The 17,766-nt window shown below is 32.5% G+C and overlaps 2 protein-coding genes across 2 annotated transcripts; one reads left to right on the top strand and one right to left on the bottom strand.

The window, feature by feature from the left end:
• Positions 1 to 5,238: 5,238 nt before the first annotated feature.
• Positions 5,239 to 12,631, bottom strand: LOC132759076 (polyprenol reductase-like). Its single transcript, XM_060750801.1, has 5 exons — positions 12,321 to 12,631; positions 9,612 to 9,754; positions 8,687 to 8,896; positions 7,899 to 8,015; positions 5,239 to 5,571 (listed from the first exon to the last, which is right to left on the bottom strand). Exons 1-5 carry the CDS (start codon positions 12,497 to 12,499, stop codon positions 5,312 to 5,314), a joined length of 909 nt encoding a protein of 302 aa, XP_060606784.1. The 5' UTR covers positions 12,500 to 12,631; the 3' UTR covers positions 5,239 to 5,311.
• Positions 12,632 to 14,200: 1,569 nt separating this feature from the next.
• On the top strand, positions 14,201 to 17,422 carry LOC132759075 (uncharacterized). The gene is made up of 2 exons (XM_060750800.1): positions 14,201 to 14,915; positions 15,198 to 17,422. Exons 1-2 carry the CDS (start codon positions 14,350 to 14,352, stop codon positions 15,730 to 15,732), a joined length of 1,101 nt encoding a protein of 366 aa, XP_060606783.1. The 5' UTR covers positions 14,201 to 14,349; the 3' UTR covers positions 15,733 to 17,422.
• The last annotated feature ends 344 nt before the right edge of the window (positions 17,423 to 17,766 follow it).

The raw sequence follows: 17,766 nt of genomic DNA, 5'->3' as shown, positions 1-17,766 counted from the left end.
TTTCGAAAAAACCAGGATACCCCATATAGGTGGGGATTAAAAGTTTTTTCTTTCAAAAAAAATTTTAATTATAATTTTTAAAATAAAGTTCCTAGCAAAGTGTTAAAAATTGGGATAGAAGGAGTGTCTGTTGACATTGTCCTTTTAGGATAGGTGTAAAGTTGAGAACGTTTGGCCTTGTTTTCATTCAAAGGTTATTTGTATGTTTTTCTTAAATCTGTTAATACTTTCAGGGCCGGCAGAATCTGATTTTGACTTACTTGCCGTTTTTATGTGAAGCATTTTTAGCCCACCTTTCACAAAGTGGTCGTACAGGCTGTGGGACAACCTGGGCAATACTGACAATTGATTTTGCCGGCCATGACTTTTTTTGCTACTTTAATGTAAATTAAATCATATTATAGTTTACTTGAGTTATGAATAAAAAATATACCTGAACCATTTTTCTCAAATTTATGGATAGAATGTATTTAAAATATGGATACATTGTATCTTTAATATTCCAATGTTTTTTAAACTACTAGAAATACTGCTAATATAATATACATGTAACCAGGGGTATCCATGGCAGAGGGGTTTAGGTCATTGATTTGTAATCAATTGCCTCTCACCACTGTAGTTTCGAGCTGCGCCAGCATCATTGGATTCCTCATGTGAGGAAGCTATCCAGCACCTTACAGAGTGTCAGTGGTTCTTCTTAAGTGCCCATTTGTGCTTAAAATAATGGACAGAGTGGCACCCGAGATCTTCCTCCACCAGTCAAGCTGGAAAGTTGCCAAAATATTGTGTTTGTGCCATATTAAACCCAACCAAAATTTTTTTTTTAATCCTGTAACCAAATTTATTAAAGATATACTAGGCTCAAATTTGATAGTTGAAATTATTGATAATTTCTACACAGTCTCTTTGTAAATGTAAAATAAGCATGTTTTAAGTACACATTAAACTACATAATATGTTATGATTTAAAGTTTACACACTGTATGAATACATAGTGTCGTTAAAAAAACTGGCAGCTTTTTTAAGAAATGACCAACTTTACTTGGCGGGTAATATTGAATGAAGCTTTTATTACACATTTTATGTGTTCTCTCATTCAAATAAGTCGTATTCAGTTTGAATTTTATAGATTTCAATAAATTTCTGAAGCAAAAATATTTTACTCAAAGATGAGCCTAGTACATCTTTAAGTCATATCCTAATGAAATATTTTTGTATATTTTGCAGTTTCCTGTTCAAGTGAAGACCTGTATATAAAGATTGAACTGGATGTCTGGACTGTGATGAGAAGTTTTATCAACTTTATTGTTTAAATCAAATCATTGAAGAAATAGAATATTCGACCACTGATACTAAACAAGACTTGTTTAGTATATCAGCACTTAGTGCTGATATATTAGAGACTAGTCATGTAGTTGACTATAAATACTGAAATTGTCTGATATAACTTTCTTATATTTTTTAGTGCAAGTAGATAAGAAATATAATTTTCTGAATTTCAAATAACATTCCTGAGGAGGCAGATGATCATGAAAACATTGTGGAAATACAGACATTCTGAATTGTGGTATACAAATATACAGTGCACTTCAGATACAATGAGATCGTTGGGACTTCGCATAATTCCATTTTATAATCGGGTCTCGTTATGACCGGGACATAACAAATTGTAGAATCCGAAACCGTCGAGCATCATTTATTTCTACTTTCGCGAACATCCTTTTTAAAGAGTACATAATGGGAGGTAACTCTTTGCACTCAGAAGTATACATGTATATAAATATATCTAGCTATCATAGAATTTAAACAAAACATATAAAAACACTTAATACTACGTCCAACCATGTGGGTTTTTATTAATATGTACATTTTAAAGTTCGTTTTCAAAAGTCGCGCAATGTATTTCTCATGAACACCAAATAACACTGCAAGAAATTAACCGCTTCCTTTGTGCTTATCACTCAATAAAATTGTTTTGTTATGACATTTCATCGCTTAAAGAACAATTTAGCGCGGAGGGCTGACAAAGCACTAATTTCTCAAAACTTTCAATTTCTTCCTTAATTGCCCTTTGTTTTTGGTCACCATTGTTTTTCTCAAGGTGACAAACTGATGCAGACATGACCTCGTTAAAATTCTGAAAAATATGCATGGGACGTCGAATATATGTACGTTGTAACCGGTATCTCCCTAAAATCAATCTCACTATAAACTATATAAAATGAAAGGAAAAAGGCCGGGACACAGTAGAATTTACGTTTTTTAGCGGTATCTTGTTAAAACCGATCTCGTTGTAAGTGGAGTAGACTGTAGTTTTATTTTCACAATATTAGATATTTCTTCATTACATTTTGATCTTCATTTTTATATTTTGTTCATCTTTTATTGTATATATATGTGTACTTTATTTGTTGAGGATTTTGTTATGTATTTAGAATAATGTTAGGATAAGTGTGAATTGAAAATAATGTATATGTTTGACAAGAAGAGATGTCCACAGACACTTTTTTGTTAGATTCAAGTAAATGGTAACAAGTCACAAATTTGTGTATTTATTTATATGCATGTTTATTCTAAACAGCCAAGCTTGTATCTTTTTAACACATGTTTTTTATTGAGACTGATAAAATGTAATTCATAGCTATTTGTCAGAAATAACTAGGTACCTGTTTTGTTTCTTTTATTTACTGTACAGTACATGTGGTGAGTAGTATATTTATTTATAATTACTACAAAATCGTTATATTACGTTGGGCACTAATTTTCATGTTTTTTGTGGATAGGTCAATCCATGAATTTCAGATTCAATGAAATTTCATTTTCTCTTTTGTAATTTTTGTTCCCATCTCATTATTTACATTTTACCTTTTGGAAAAATAGTCCACGAATTTAAGAACCCGCGATAATGTTCCTAGTGATAATACCACGAAATTTCATGCCCACGAAATTACGCGAAATCAGTATTTTAGTTTTAGATAATAAATTTGCTGAACTTTCTTAATATAATGAGAAGTAGCTAGCCGAGTGCAAATAGCAAATAGGGTTATTTTTCATTCTCCCCCATTTTGTATTGTTTGTTCTAGAGTTAAAAATTGAACTTTAATTTAAATAGATCTTCAACAATTATTTATGATAATGAGGGTGAGGTATTTGATTGTTAATTTTTCCTATGAATTCCATTTCTTGTATGATTACATTCATTCTTGTAAGCAAGATTTTCTGTTATACTGCTATGATTTTAATATAATTTGCGGAAAAAAAGTTTTGTGTTTGTTTTTATTCTTTTGAATCAAGCATGGAAGATGTTCCAGGAATATTTGATTTAAAATCTGAGAAAATCAATGAACAATGGTAATAAGACCAGTGAATTCTTAATATTTTAATTGAAAGATTATACTTGAATCTGTTCGCTTAGACTTACAATGCACAGCCATTCATTATTTTGATACAATTGGTTAGTTTAAAGTTGATTTTTTTTTTTTTGGAAAATTTCAAAACTTTGTTTTTCTGTGATTTCTTTCGTTGTTTTTTGGAAAATTGCAAAAATTAGTTATTTTTTGTGTGATGTAATAATTATTCCCCAATACATTTTTCAGAACTGACGTGTTTATAGATGACCGATCATTGAAAGTTGAAACCAGTGAAAAGTAGTTGTACAAAATAATAAAAATGCACTTATATTTATTGGGACAGGTAATGTGCAATGACAATCACATATAGGGTAATTTTCCTGTTGTATGTCTGTCTGAAAAACAGTACTCTATATCCCAAGAATTTGTATTCTAGTGTCAAATGTTTTTATCATTGAAATGACCAGTAGGAAAGTAACATATCAGACACACCATATTTAAAGGTTAAGGTCACAATTCAGTCAAAAGATTCAACCAATATAATCACTCACTACTTCTCCCATATAACTAGAAATAGAAGATTCCTTAATGTTGCTAAAAAAAATTTGGTTTTACAAGAACGAATAATTGTAAATAATTTTTGAGGCCACATTATGCTGCCTAATAACTTCTGAGGTGTTGATTCAATACAAACTGGCAACATATTGAAATGAAATACAATTTTTGTTCAAAAACCATAGCAGACAAACAAGGAAAAGACTGGTGTTCATTTTATTTTTATTCAGTTACATTAAAATGTTATTACAATTGCATACAAAAAGCAAAATAAATTCTTTAAAAATGAACAAATATAAAACACACTATAATTTGAGCATATGTAATTTCAAGAAGCAGCTATTATATTTGTGACAAAAAAAATACAACATCATTGCATAGTGATAGTCGATGCTCATCTGTCAACAAGTAAAAATATTTAATTCTAGAATGTTACTATACTGTTCTGCACTTAACTGCTTTAGCAGATGAATAACTGATCACTTAATTATGTCCCTTGTTCTTCAGATATGCCTTGTCACCATTGGAATGTATGCCAATAAAGGCCTTTGTTAGTTATCAGAAATTCTAACTAGAAAAGAGGCATAACTCAAAAATATATAATTTTTAATTGCTTTCAGGATAATGCCCCATGTCTTACAACTAAGCAATGGCATGATGACATCTCTGCCAACCAGCGCCCATAACAGCTTCAGTTTTATTTTGAAACCAACACAATAATAAAATTTATATTACATGTATACAGAGAAACTTTGTGTCATATATATAACAGTAAAAGTACAACAATGCATTTTCTCGCACATACACTTATTTTCAAAAATGCGTAAAATGAAACTGGCCTCTACTACAGAGACTGGAGTATTTGTGTTATCAAATAAATATAGACCTTTATTACATGCTTTTCGGTGGTTTATAGAAATATATCAGTGATATAAAACTGGTAATTTCACTGTTTTAAACAGTGAAATTACCACTTTGATAATTTCACTGTTTTGAATTTAAGCCCCTCACGTTGTTTCAGTGAAATACCAGCGTGCACAGTACCGGGTACCAACTCAATGACGTGACGTCGTAAATGACGTCGCGTTGTATTATTATTTGGCGCGCTTTTCATTCAATATTAGGTTTAATGTCTTTTAAAAACGTTTCTTTGCATGTAATAAAAAGAAAATTTGTTTAGTTTAGTGTAAGATCGAAATATATTTCACCTTGTGAACACCAAAAGTTCATATTTCACTCGTGGCTGCGCCACTCGTGAAATATACCTTTTGGTGCTCACTCGGTGAAATATATTCCGATCTTACACTGAACTAAACAAATATCCTTTATTAATATCAAATTTTAAATACTCTAAAAGTACATGTACTCATCTTACATGACGTGAGTTTTTATGAACAAATACCTTCTTAAAATATAAAAGGAATGGTTGATTTTCTATTTTTAGGATAAGTTTTAAATGTCTCTTTGTACCATTTATGACTAAAGTAGCCTGAAATCACCTGGTTTGCTAGAACAAATATGAACAATGAGATCATCATAGTGTTTCTGAATGAGAAGATGATATTCATCGAGAGATATATGAGTATTTCTGTGAAGTAATGTGGACATGACACATATTTAAATAATCCTCCATACGGAATGTGATGCTTTGTGTTATGAACTCTCCCTGAAATTATCAAAATGTTTACAAGTTAGTTATTCTTTTATCACACAATAGTATTAATGTATAATCATAACAGTACAAAATATATAACAGTGTTTCATTCTATCTTGAAAAACAAGAAACATGGCAATGCCATGAAACCAGGTTTTCAATTATCACCATTGTAGATAAATATGTTGTATTTGAAATACAAATACAAGCAACAAACAATGTAACTATGTGCAATGTAAAACATGAATATTGTAGGAGGAATTGCCACTGAAGAAGTGTTCACTATATATTCTGTATAAGGAAAAAAAACAAAGGGCCATAATTAGGTCAAATATTATCCAATCACAAAACCCCGACAATATGTGCCAGGGCACTTGATGACAAAGCTTCTGTGAAAGTTTGAACAAAATCCGTTGAGAAATGTAGGACGAGTTCAGCACAGAAGAATTTGTTCACTATATATTGATAATTCTGTATAAGGAAAAAAAACAAAGCGCCATAATTAGGTCAAATATTATCCAATCACAAAACCCCGACAATATGCGCCAGGGCACTTGATAACAATCTTCTGTAAAAGTTTGGTCAAAATCCGTTGAGAAATGTAGGAGAAGTTGCGCACGATAGAAATTGTTCACTATATATTCTGTATAAGGAAAACAAGAGCTGTCGGTAGGACAGCAACGCTCGACTATTCTTAGTCCTTGATAGTAAAAAAAAATGCTTGATACAGTTACCTCCTCCTGTTTACAGGTTGGGGTAATGATGGTGAACAAGTGTGCAAAGTTTCAAAGCGATATGTCAATGGACTTTGAAAATATTTGAACTATTACAAAAACTTTAACATAAATTCTAAGTCGAAAAAGGGGCATAATTCTGTCAAAATGCTTGATAGAGTTACCTCCTCCTGTCTACAGGTTGGGGTCATGATGGTGAACAAGTGTGCAAAGTTTCAAAGCCATATGTCAATGGACTTTGAAAATATTTGAACTATTACAAAAACTTTAACATAAATTCTAAGTCGAAAAAGGGGCATAATTCTGTCAAAATGCTTGATAGAGTTACCTCCTACTGTCTACAGGTTGGGGTCATGATGGTGAACAAGTGTGCAAAGTTTCAAAGCCATATGTCGATGGACTTTGAAAATATTTGAACTATTACAAAAACTTTAACATAAGTGGTTACGCCGACGCAGACGCTGACGCCGACGCTAGGGTGACTGCAATAGCTCTACTTATTCTTATCGAATAGTCGAGCTAAATACAAAGGGCCATAATTAGGGTCAAATATTATCCAATCACAAAACCCTGACAACATGCACCAGGGCACTTGATGACAAAGTTTCTGTGAAAGTTTTGTCAAAATCCGTTTAGAAATGTAGAGGGAGTTCAGCACAGAAGAAAATGTTCACTATATATTCTATATAAGGAAAAAAAACAAAGGGCCATAATTAGGTCAAATATTATCCAATCGCAAAACCCCGACAATATACGCCAGGGCACTTGATGACAAAGCTTCTGTGAAAGTTTGGTCAAAATCCGTTGAGAAATGTAGAAGGAGTTGCGCACAGAAGAAATTGTTTTGGTTCCTTTGAATCTGCAGCATGGCAAAGTTGTCAATGCATCAGACAAGTACTTTTATGGATCTATAGCAGTTTGGGTTCAAACCCTATCAGGGACAAGTCGTTGTCTCCTTGAGAAAGAAACTTTACATTCATTGCTCAGTACTGGTTGGTTCCAGGAACAAATTCCAGAGTGTTTTTGTTGACTTACAGCTTCCTACACAATCAAACTAAAATAAATTCTGTATAAACAATTGACTTCTTTCACAAACTTAAACAAGTTTCAAGAAACAAATCAGACAAATTAACTGAATTAAATGTACCCAAAGTAAAAAGATGCATACACGATAACTACAATGGTTATTTCCCCTCCAGCATTACATAATGCACAATTAATAAGGAGCCTTAATTTATAAACTTAAGTAACTGAAGTATTTAATTTTACTATTTCCAAGTAGAGATAGTGATAAAGCACAAATAAATCTTAACATTCCTTTACCATTAATAACTTCATTCGACTTGTCCATCTTTCATTCTGGACTGAATCATTCATTATTTTTAGTGGAAAAAAAAATATACTGACTGAATAGCTAACATTGTAGACCATGATCAGATGACACAGACAAGCAGACTCATTTTGGCCAGTGCTGGTTTCATGGGTAGAGTCAGTTGTGGCTAGCAGGTTATGGTGAAAAGAAAACATCTACCACTAGCAAAATCAAACCTGAAAGGACATTACAACCAAAACCTAGAGGAAGGTTTGATAATGATAGTAATATACCTGATTTGTTCTGGCGAAGTTGAGCAAACTGGATTGCAACTCTTCTCTGCTGATATGATGCCCAGATAAATAGAGCAACACCAACAATATGGTTCCAACAAACATACTGAAGTAATTCTAAAAATATAAAAAAAAGACTCTTAGTCTTTATACTGATAAATATCTACTGCTTGTCTGTTTTAAGATGTTATTAGAACATCTTAAAACAGACAGCTCATACCGATAGGCTTACAAAAAAAAAATGTTCACAATATTACTTAGAAATATAGGAAATTACACAAGTTTTTGAATTATGTAAACATTTTTATAGTTTAGGAAAACATAAACCCAACCTTAGGCAAGTTAATTAGGGATATTTTTCAAGTTTTTGGGTTTGGAAAATGATTGTAAGACCTGACAATATATGTCAAATTCATTTCATCACATATCCTCATTTCATAAATTCATTTGTAGTAATTTATAGTTGTCAAAGTAAATTATCAAAGACAAGATAACAATAACTTCAATAAGTGTCATGCTCATTTTCTTCCTGTTTGCATTTTTTTAATCATACTTGTAATTGTTTCCTCTTCTACATACATATACAAGTACTTCAATAGCATCGAATATAATGACATTGTAATTGGGTCAAATGATTTGAAAACAAATGTACATGTAAATCATGTTAATATTTTTTTGTGCTATATGCTTCATGTATATACCACAAATTATATTGTTAATTAATACCAGATTAATTGAAATAAAGACATGTTTATCATACAAACTATCTCACCAGACAGCAAACTTACCTTCACATTTGAAAGCATCATTAAGATTAGTCCCTGAAAGGGAGGTAATAGGAAGAGCTGTATAGAATGCCACACCAACAAAGTAGATGACGAAGCTCATTTTGCTATCAGGAGAGTAAACACTGATAAATAGACACTCGAGAAACCTTCTCAATACCTGGCAACTTGCACAGGTCAAAACCACAATGTTAGAGAACATGTCCCCATAACCTGAAAACAAACAGAAAAAATTTCCTGATATGCTTATCAACAAGGAAGAAGGCTGAACTTATAGGGCAATCAAACTTTAAATCATCATTCTGTTAGACATTAATCACAAATATCCAATGGTTGAATAAAAAGTGCAGGTATTTCAAAATCTGTCTCTAATAATTTATAAATGAATGTGTTGATGATGACAGTGTTATTGTTAATCAGGACATTTAATCAAACTAAATCTTCAAACAAGCTTATAAAGAAATTTTAATGCTTATAACAAGCTAGTTTTATTGTAGATTTTGTGCATCTACAGTAGGTTAAAGGTCCAGTATGCCCAAGAAATGCTTTTAGTTTCATTTCTTAAAAACTTTACTTTTAGTGTAATTTTATAGTTTCCACAAGTTACTCATTTGCCAATTACCTGAACCATCTTTTTTGCAATCAGTACAGTTAGAGACTGAGTGATGATTTAGTATTTTGTATGGAAGTCAAAATACTACTTTGTTAACATTGTGATTTTGCTACTTTTATGACAAATTATTTCCCACTGTCTTCCAGTAAAAAGCATCTAACATGCTCAACCATTATTTAAACATTCCAAAATTTAAGTTTACTCTTTTTTAAAAAAGTAAAATTTTAATTGTTTCTGAGGCATAATGTGTGTTAAATACATGTTCATGTACATCAAGAATGGCAATAAATATTCATTTATAAAAGCAGAACTTACTCTCAGGTACAGGGTATCTCATGACAGCAATGATGGTGTGTACAAATTCAGGCCACTGTCCACCACCGCATGTTACATACAGACACATCAATAATGATGATGTGATGCAGATAATACCAGAGAAGTAAAAGTGGCTGAAATAACTGAAAAATGACAGATTAAAGAATTTTAATAGGTGAAATAAAAGGTCTACTGTATACTATTTTAACTATACACAATTTTCATGTTAGAACAGTAGAACTTCGGTAAGTTGAAGTTGAAGGGACTTGCGTAAAAACTTCGACACATCGGAACTTCGACACATGAATAGGTGTCAATTCCATGACAAAATTACAAGCTGTTGACGTAAGCAAGCAAGTAACAAAAGGCGTAACAAAAGGATAGGGTGATAACTAAACCAGCTTATAGTAAAAATATCCCGTGTAATAATCACACGACACCTGGTCACGAAAGTTCTATATATATCAAAAAAAATCTAGACGGATGCACCGACTGACAGACAAACATACACCAAACTGCCAAAAATGAAAACTAAGTCAACCTCACCACAAGCTGGCAGAATAATTTAAAACTCCTCTGACTACTAAGCATAATACTTCAAAGCATAAGCAAGAAATAGCCCCATCAAACAAATTTTAATTATTTTATTTCACATTTGAAATCTTGTGAACTTCACTGTGACCTTTATTTTGTGCGAGACAACTCAACTCAATATGGAGAACATTTGTGCTAAGTTATATTAAAATCCATCCATGTTTATAGAAGCTATACTTGCAAATGAGTGTTTTATTCTGTTATTTGACCTTTGGGATATTTTAATTATTTTAAAACATTTAATTATTGATGACATCTTCTCAGTTCTGTATTTGTCAGTATTTTCTTCGTGCCTTATCTTTAACAAGCATTCTTATTGGATAGACTTTTAGTTATATCTAGTTTTTTGATTCATAGTAGTTTATTAAATGACTTTAACAATTATTTGCCCCACTTCTTCCATTTTTGTTTGTATGTGTCACTGTTTGAACAACATTTTTCCCATATTTTGTAACAAGGAGATTTGTCTTAGCATTGTACAAAGTTGATGTGTTCCTTTGAAATGTAGAAGGAAAAGCATTTCATAGCCTATAGGCTAGGAGGCTAATAAAATATTTTATTGTATTGTTGACTGGTGAATCAAGTAGAGCAGAGTTGTTTTCAAAGGTATCATCTTTAGGAGAATCAAGTTTGGTTTAACCTAAGAAACGTTATTCTGGTTTTTGCTTCATTTACAATTAGTGAAGAATTTGTAAGCAGCCAGTTTTTTTCCAATGTGTGCATAAAGGAAACAGGCCTTACTACCAAAAAATGCATGAAGGGGATGCCGAATCGGAGCCTGAACTGGACGTTTGACCCCCAAGTGTGACCATGACCTTTGCCACAGACACCTGAATTTTTTGTTTTGTGTGACACACTGCCTCACTATGGAGAACATTTGTCTCAAGTTATATTGAAAATCTGCAACACATGTAGAAGTAACACACTGGAAACGGTTTTGCCCTGACCCCCAAGTGTGACCTTGATCTTTGAGCGGCGAACCCAAGTTTTGTGTGCGGCACACCAACCCATCATGGTGAACATTTGTACCAACTTATAGCAAGATATAGACCAGACTTATCTGGATGGACACCAGGATGTACTAGCTGTTGCACAGATGCACATACACCAAACTTTTCGCCAAAAGTGATGACTAAGTTAAAGTTGAGCTCAAAGAAAGTAGGCTTGACAAATATTATGCATCACAGACAAAAAACAATGAATCCGAGTCAGCTCGGCCCTAAAACGTACTCGGCCCCCGAGTCAGCTCGGCCCTATTCCAACTCGGCACGGGTCAACTCGGCCCACTTTTCAATTATTAATATTTAGGTTTGTGTTATCATTATTTATTGTAATTATTGTAATTATTTGTAATACACCTATTGATAGTTTACGAATTAGCAGCAGACAGGCTTTTCTTATCAGTAGAATTGCGAGTAAAGATAACCGATTGCGTACATCTCACTGTATTTCTGACTTTAATACCTTTAGTGTCAAACAATGTTTTGAAATATATATTGTTATGGGCTATTATTATCAATCAGTGAGTATGTTAAGGATACCGATTAATTAGGTGATAATTATGATTGACTCATTCATTCATTTGAATAGTGACCACCTGCAATTAATTAGAAGCTTATGATATGAAGTAAACACGTTTTTGTTTAATATTTTTTTGAATATTACTTAACAAACAAAATGCCTCTAAGGAAACACATTTTTATTAGATCGATCTATATTAATTTTATCTGCAAACAAATAAATTAAAAATATCTAAATGTACTTATTTCGGCAGAAGTATAATCACGGATTTATATATAAATCCGTGGTATAATTATATAACAATAAGATATTTCTCATTATTAATTTACCTTAACAACATGCAAAGCAAAGTTAATACGTTATATATATTTTTGTAAAGTGGGCCGAGTTGACCCGTGCCGAGTTGACCCGTGCCGAGTTGGTATAGGGCCGAGTTGACTCTTTTCCAAAACAATAGGCCTATCTTATGTCCCAGTCAGCACAGACAAAAACAATAGGCCTATCAGCACAGACAAAAACAATAGGCCTATCAGCACAGACAAAAACAATAGGCCTATCAGGCAAAAAGAAATTGTTTCAAAACGTTTTTCTTACCTCTTTGGAAGTAAAAAATTGTTGTTTCCTTTTTTGATGTTATCAGTCTTTCTGATTTTACCATATACATACAGGTGAAGGATAATAGCAGGGGTCAGTGATGGGTAGCTAACAAAGAGAGCTCCCAGTGATACCCAAACAGTACACATCAGCCATGCAAACGTTCCAATGGAAAACATATCTGCAGATTGTATTTGAAAACAATGTATTTTCAACAGAGTATGGTATTTTAAACTACTTTAAGAAAGTTGCAATTATTAGATGAAGTAGGACAAACAAATTGGAATGGCGAGTATTTATGAACGCACCGTCAGAATAAACCTAAAGAACATTAAACACAGGCAATCTAACTCCCTAAAATTATAAAAGGATAGGAACAGAAACGAGAGGCACAATTATATTTTAACTGGAGAAATTAAATGATAAATATCAAACATTTTAAAACACTTTATAAATAATAGTAACATTGAGACCATTTTATAACTTGTCAATGAGGCCCTATCTACATCAACATCATACTACTTCAAAATCGTTATCGATTACACTAAGCAGCTGGCTCGTTGTCTGGGAATGGAATAGCTGTTAAAGTGCAAATTTATAGATATAAGATAAAAGCAGGTTTAAAAAGAACTATAAGACTGAGGCAAAGCTGAATTAGAACTGGTAAAAAGGATGCAGCTGTCATATATTTCATCTTTTCCTATGGTGGGACTTCCATAATTTGAAGCTAGAAAAATGTTCTATCATTGTCAAATACGGAAACAAAATATTTAAATAGCTAATTTTATTTCAATTACAAAGTTTTAGATTTCTAGCACAAAATAAAACCGAAACAAGAAGCGATATTTGTAGTTACGTAGCTGGTCGATCGTGACTCTGATATACTTAAGAGACTAGACTTAGCCTACGATCACATGAGACGTGGTCACTTTACACATATAGGCCACCACATCTCTCTTCCATTTTCTTGTAATTTAGCTGATAATGTAAGTTTATCATCAACCTTATTTACAAAGTCTGTATATACAATTAACATCTCATATAGCGAACACGGTTTTAGCAAATTTCTGATTATAAGACACATTCTGCACGTTTGAAACCTCGATTTTCATTGGATAATTTATATAAACTATATACACGCGTACGGCAGTGGTCAATCTATGAAGTTATTTCATATTTTCTCAAATAGGAAGTTTTTATATTGCCATAATATTATAGTATCAAAAATCTTTTAAACAAAAGATTTTTTTAAACCCGAATTTTGCCCTTCTTAACACAATATACGCACGTATACGGTTATAGCAAACACGCTTATAAGGAATTATTGCTTATAAGGAACTCATATTTTATGTACATGTAGAATTGCATGGGATAAAACGTCTACCTTAAGATCTTTATGTGATGAACATAGATATACCCAGCACAAAGGAAATAGTATCATTTGAAGTATACATTAACTATGCCTTTTATATAAGTTAGTGTTTGTTTGCTTTTTTTTAATTGTAGATTAAATTTCTTAGGACATACGGACACATTTCAAACACATGCAACTACAGTTCGATGAATTACGTTTATCATTATGCCATTCTTCATTTCCGACATTGATACATATATAATGACATTATTTAAGGAAAGGAAAAATGTTTCTTAAGGAAAGAAAATAAAAATGCAAAATAAAAAAAAAAACAATTTAGAGGCTAACTTGGCCTTGATGTTTACCTTTTAACCACTATTTGCCAATAAAGAAATGACTTCATTGTAAACCATAAAAACGGTTACTACAATATCGGTGATTAACACCATTCTGTAAACAGTAAAGATTAGATCATATCTTATTTAATTTCCGTATGTACTTTTAAAGAATATATTTGACATGAAACTAGGAAGTATATACAGTATAGCAAAACCACAGTTTCTTTCAAGAGCTACCCGCTTTACTACAAAATTATTTCGTTCACACTTATTGCTATGGAACTTACATAGGTTAATCACTTGTTTAATATATACAAGTTAAAAATATCATTACACAATGTCATCTGCACAGGAAGATATTAACATCACGTCAAATGCTACATCAAATGATGACGAGCATATTTTACGTAATGGATATGACATACCGTTATATGGCGTCGACAATGGAACTTTTTACTTCATCCATATTCCCGCCATCATTTGTATCTGTGCGAGTTTCACGTGTGCATTGATTGCTATTATTTTGTCTTTTAAACGAAAGAAGTACTACATGTTCTATAAAACATGGGCGACGAGCGAACGATTTATCGTTTACCTGGCAATTTGTGACGGGCTTTTTAACGTGTCACATTTCACAGACCACATGCATATAGTGATAGTCCGTGACCACGTGTACCCGAAGGAACTTTGTGAATACTATGGCTTCAATTTAGCAGTTTTCGTAACGTCACAAAACCTAATGGTGAACATTGTCGCAATAAATGCATTTATTTTGATGTACTTTCATAGGCATTTGAATTTTGGGAAACGTGACTGGAAACTCCTTTTATGGACGTTTGGTGCCCCGTTTCTTGGCGCGACTATCGCTGGAGCCATGGGTCAGCTCGGAACTAATGGATCATTGTAAGTTGTTTAAATGACTTGTTTTGTATTGCGAAGGTTATACTGTTGACAATATGTATATGAAATCAGCTCTCTTTATTCATTGTTATTTATCACTTATATCATCCAACATATACTTTAAATTTTTTTGTTAGTAAGGTAAAGAGTTAATCTTTTTTAGAATTTTCAATTAAAGCATAAATTAAGCTGACTGCAAATTTTATAATTTAAACATTAGAGATTTAACTGAATTATTTTAACATGTTTATTTAATCAGTTTTGTGAATCTTATCCAATTTTCAGTTGTTATTTTGACGGCGTAAAAGGGAAGATCGCGAACATCTTTTTTACGACAATTCCACTTCTACTGATTGTGATAATCAACACAATTCTTTACATCTTGACATGGAAACGTATTCGTGATGAAGCAGATAAATTTGAAAAGTCCGTGCATCACATGCCAGCATCAATGAGAGCCTCGCATCGTGCAGCACGAGCTATGTCGCTATTCGTGGCCGCGTTCTTTATACAATGGTGGGCCATGGCGTTGTACGGCGTTTGGGGATTGGTTGATGAAAATATCCCGCAACCAATCTTTCACTTCGTTACAACCTTTTCAAACATAGGCGGATGTCTCAACCTTGGCGTTTACGTGCTCATGCACCGCCAGAGACTCAGCAAAGAAACCATTTCTACAGAGAAAAACACGATTGAAAGTGACGGACATAGGCTCCATCATACGATGTCAAAATCTGCGGATCATTCTTCACGTGACGTTTCTGTAACGCTAAATGATGACATGAACAATGATCGTGCAGATATAACGGCGAGCCTATAGAGACGTCACTAAAATAAATACAACCTGTTATTTTCAAAAAGACAACAAATACGTGGCATTTGAAGTTGAAAATTATTATACATGTATCATATAATTTTTCTTTCAGCTGACAATATCAATAAATCAGGTGACCAATGACAGTCCAGACGGGCAGACAGCAATCAGGACATGCGTTGCATATACATGAGATCAGCATTATCTATTGTCTTTGATAACAAAACTGGATACATGTATAAATAAGATTGCTGACTAGAAAGATTTTAATTGTGAAATCGGTTATGTAAATTGTAAATGTGTTTAAATTGTAATTTTCTTAACAAAGTGATGAGACACGACATGAAGTCGTTAAATCAAATGAAATGTATCAGTCAAAAAGTGCGTTTTTTTTCTCCTTAATTTGTCATGCTGAAAACGATCGCATAGTTTTGTGTTTTATTCATTTTATGAAATGTAAGCTATATCGCTTTAAAGCATAAATAAGAATGTACGTTTTATCACGGAACGAACACTGATATAATTATTTCCTGTTTGTATAACTAACTGTATGTAACATTTTGAAACTTTATGTCCTCTTTCTTCTCAATATTTCTGCCTAGAACAATAAGAAATGAGTACAACTAGATGTAGTTGACCGGACATCAAATGAATACAACATGAGTGTTGATATAGGGCATCAAATGTATACAATATAATTATACAGGATCTAATTAATTGGGCAGCAAATGAATATAACATAATTGTGCAGGACGTAGTTGATAAGGGGCGTCAAATGAATGTAACATTATTGTACAGAATCAAATTCACCAATCATCAAATGAATAAAACATGAGTGTACAGGATGAAGTTGATATAAAGTATCAAATCAATGTTATTTAATCATTGCTATAGAATAGTAATGTACAGGTTATTCAACATTAAACGGTACAATACGGTGATATATTTGGCCGAGAACACTGCTGGGACAAAGCCGACATACGATGAAAATTTACTGGGAGAAAATTAATTATTTCAATTTTTGAAGCGTGTTGAATTGAATTGTGGGATTGAACTCAAATGGAGACCACTGGTCACACTTAGTAGATCATGCAAGTATATGAGCCGCGTCACGACAAAACCAACATAGTGCGTTTGCGACCAGCATGGATCCAGACAAGCCTGCGCATCCGCGCAGTCTGATCAGGACCCATGCTGTTTGCTATCAGTTTCTCTACTTATTATAGAGTTTGTAAGCGGACAGCATGGATCTTGATCAGACTGCGCACATGCGCAGGCTGGTCTGGATCCACGTTGGTCGCAAATCAATTATGTTGGTTTTGTCGTGACGCGGCTCATATTATTTCTATTTCTGGATAATTTCCTTACATTCCAAAACATTAAATAAAGGAACATCGTTTTATATTAACAAGTACTTTTCTAGAAGATATGTCAGTAAAACAAAATACATGTAACTGGAAAATATAAAGAGACTGGTTTTCTTGAAACACTTGATTCAATAGAGAGAGGGTTAACTAGAAATGTACATGTTTAAGATGAATGCGGTAAGCCCCGTTACTTCTCCTCTCTTTTCGGTTTCTTAAATGTGAATGTTCACTTTGTATTAACATCCTTACAATTCTGTTAACAATACAGTAAAATGTAATTGTTTTTTAAATTTTGACGTATGATTCTTAAATAATTCACTGAAACTATTCCTAAAGACTTGTTGATTCCTTTGTCAATTAAGTAGGAAGTTTATGATATTGTTAAGAAACTGCATTCTAACAACCTATCTCATGAAGTTTTTATTTATTCCGTTTATCTTCTTAAAAATTATAATCATAAATTATAATATTTTTGTGGTTTTTACTTAAAAAAAATTTATGAAAAGCATTAGATTAAGGAAGTCCACTTGTCCAAAAGCGTAAAATTGTAAAATATGTAATGCTTACAAAGGATAACCGGGACATTTATAACATAAAAGTTTGCTACAAATTAGTTAATACTGTGACTGAAATAAAAAAAATGAAATATGATAACCAGGGTCACAAAGTAAAA

The sequence above is a fragment of the Ruditapes philippinarum genome, unplaced genomic scaffold (genome assembly GCF_026571515.1).
Source record: "Ruditapes philippinarum isolate M1 unplaced genomic scaffold, ASM2657151v2 ctg7118_1_1_1_1, whole genome shotgun sequence".
In the NCBI taxonomy this organism is placed as follows: Eukaryota; Metazoa; Mollusca; class Bivalvia; order Venerida; family Veneridae; genus Ruditapes; species Ruditapes philippinarum.
Note: the sequence above shows the minus strand (reverse complement) of the source record. Positions and strands in the feature narration are given on the sequence as shown.

Excerpts from the sequence above, each read along its gene's own strand:
- LOC132759075 (XM_060750800.1), top strand. The coding sequence starts at position 14,350 with ATGTCATCTGCACAGGAAGATATTAACATCACGTCAAATGCTACATCA. Across the intron at positions 14,916-15,197 it reads CTCGGAACTAATGGATCATT|TTGTTATTTTGACGGCGTAA; the intron begins GTAAGTTGTTTA and ends TCCAATTTTCAG.
- LOC132759076 (XM_060750801.1), bottom strand. The coding sequence starts at position 12,499 with ATGTTTTCCATTGGAACGTTTGCATGGCTGATGTGTACTGTTTGGGTA. Across the intron at positions 8,016-8,686 it reads TGATGCTTTCAAATGTGAAG|AATTACTTCAGTATGTTTGT; the intron begins GTAAGTTTGCTG and ends TTATATTTTTAG. Across the intron at positions 5,572-7,898 it reads ACTTCGCCAGAACAAATCAG|GGAGAGTTCATAACACAAAG; the intron begins GTATATTACTAT and ends TGATAATTTCAG.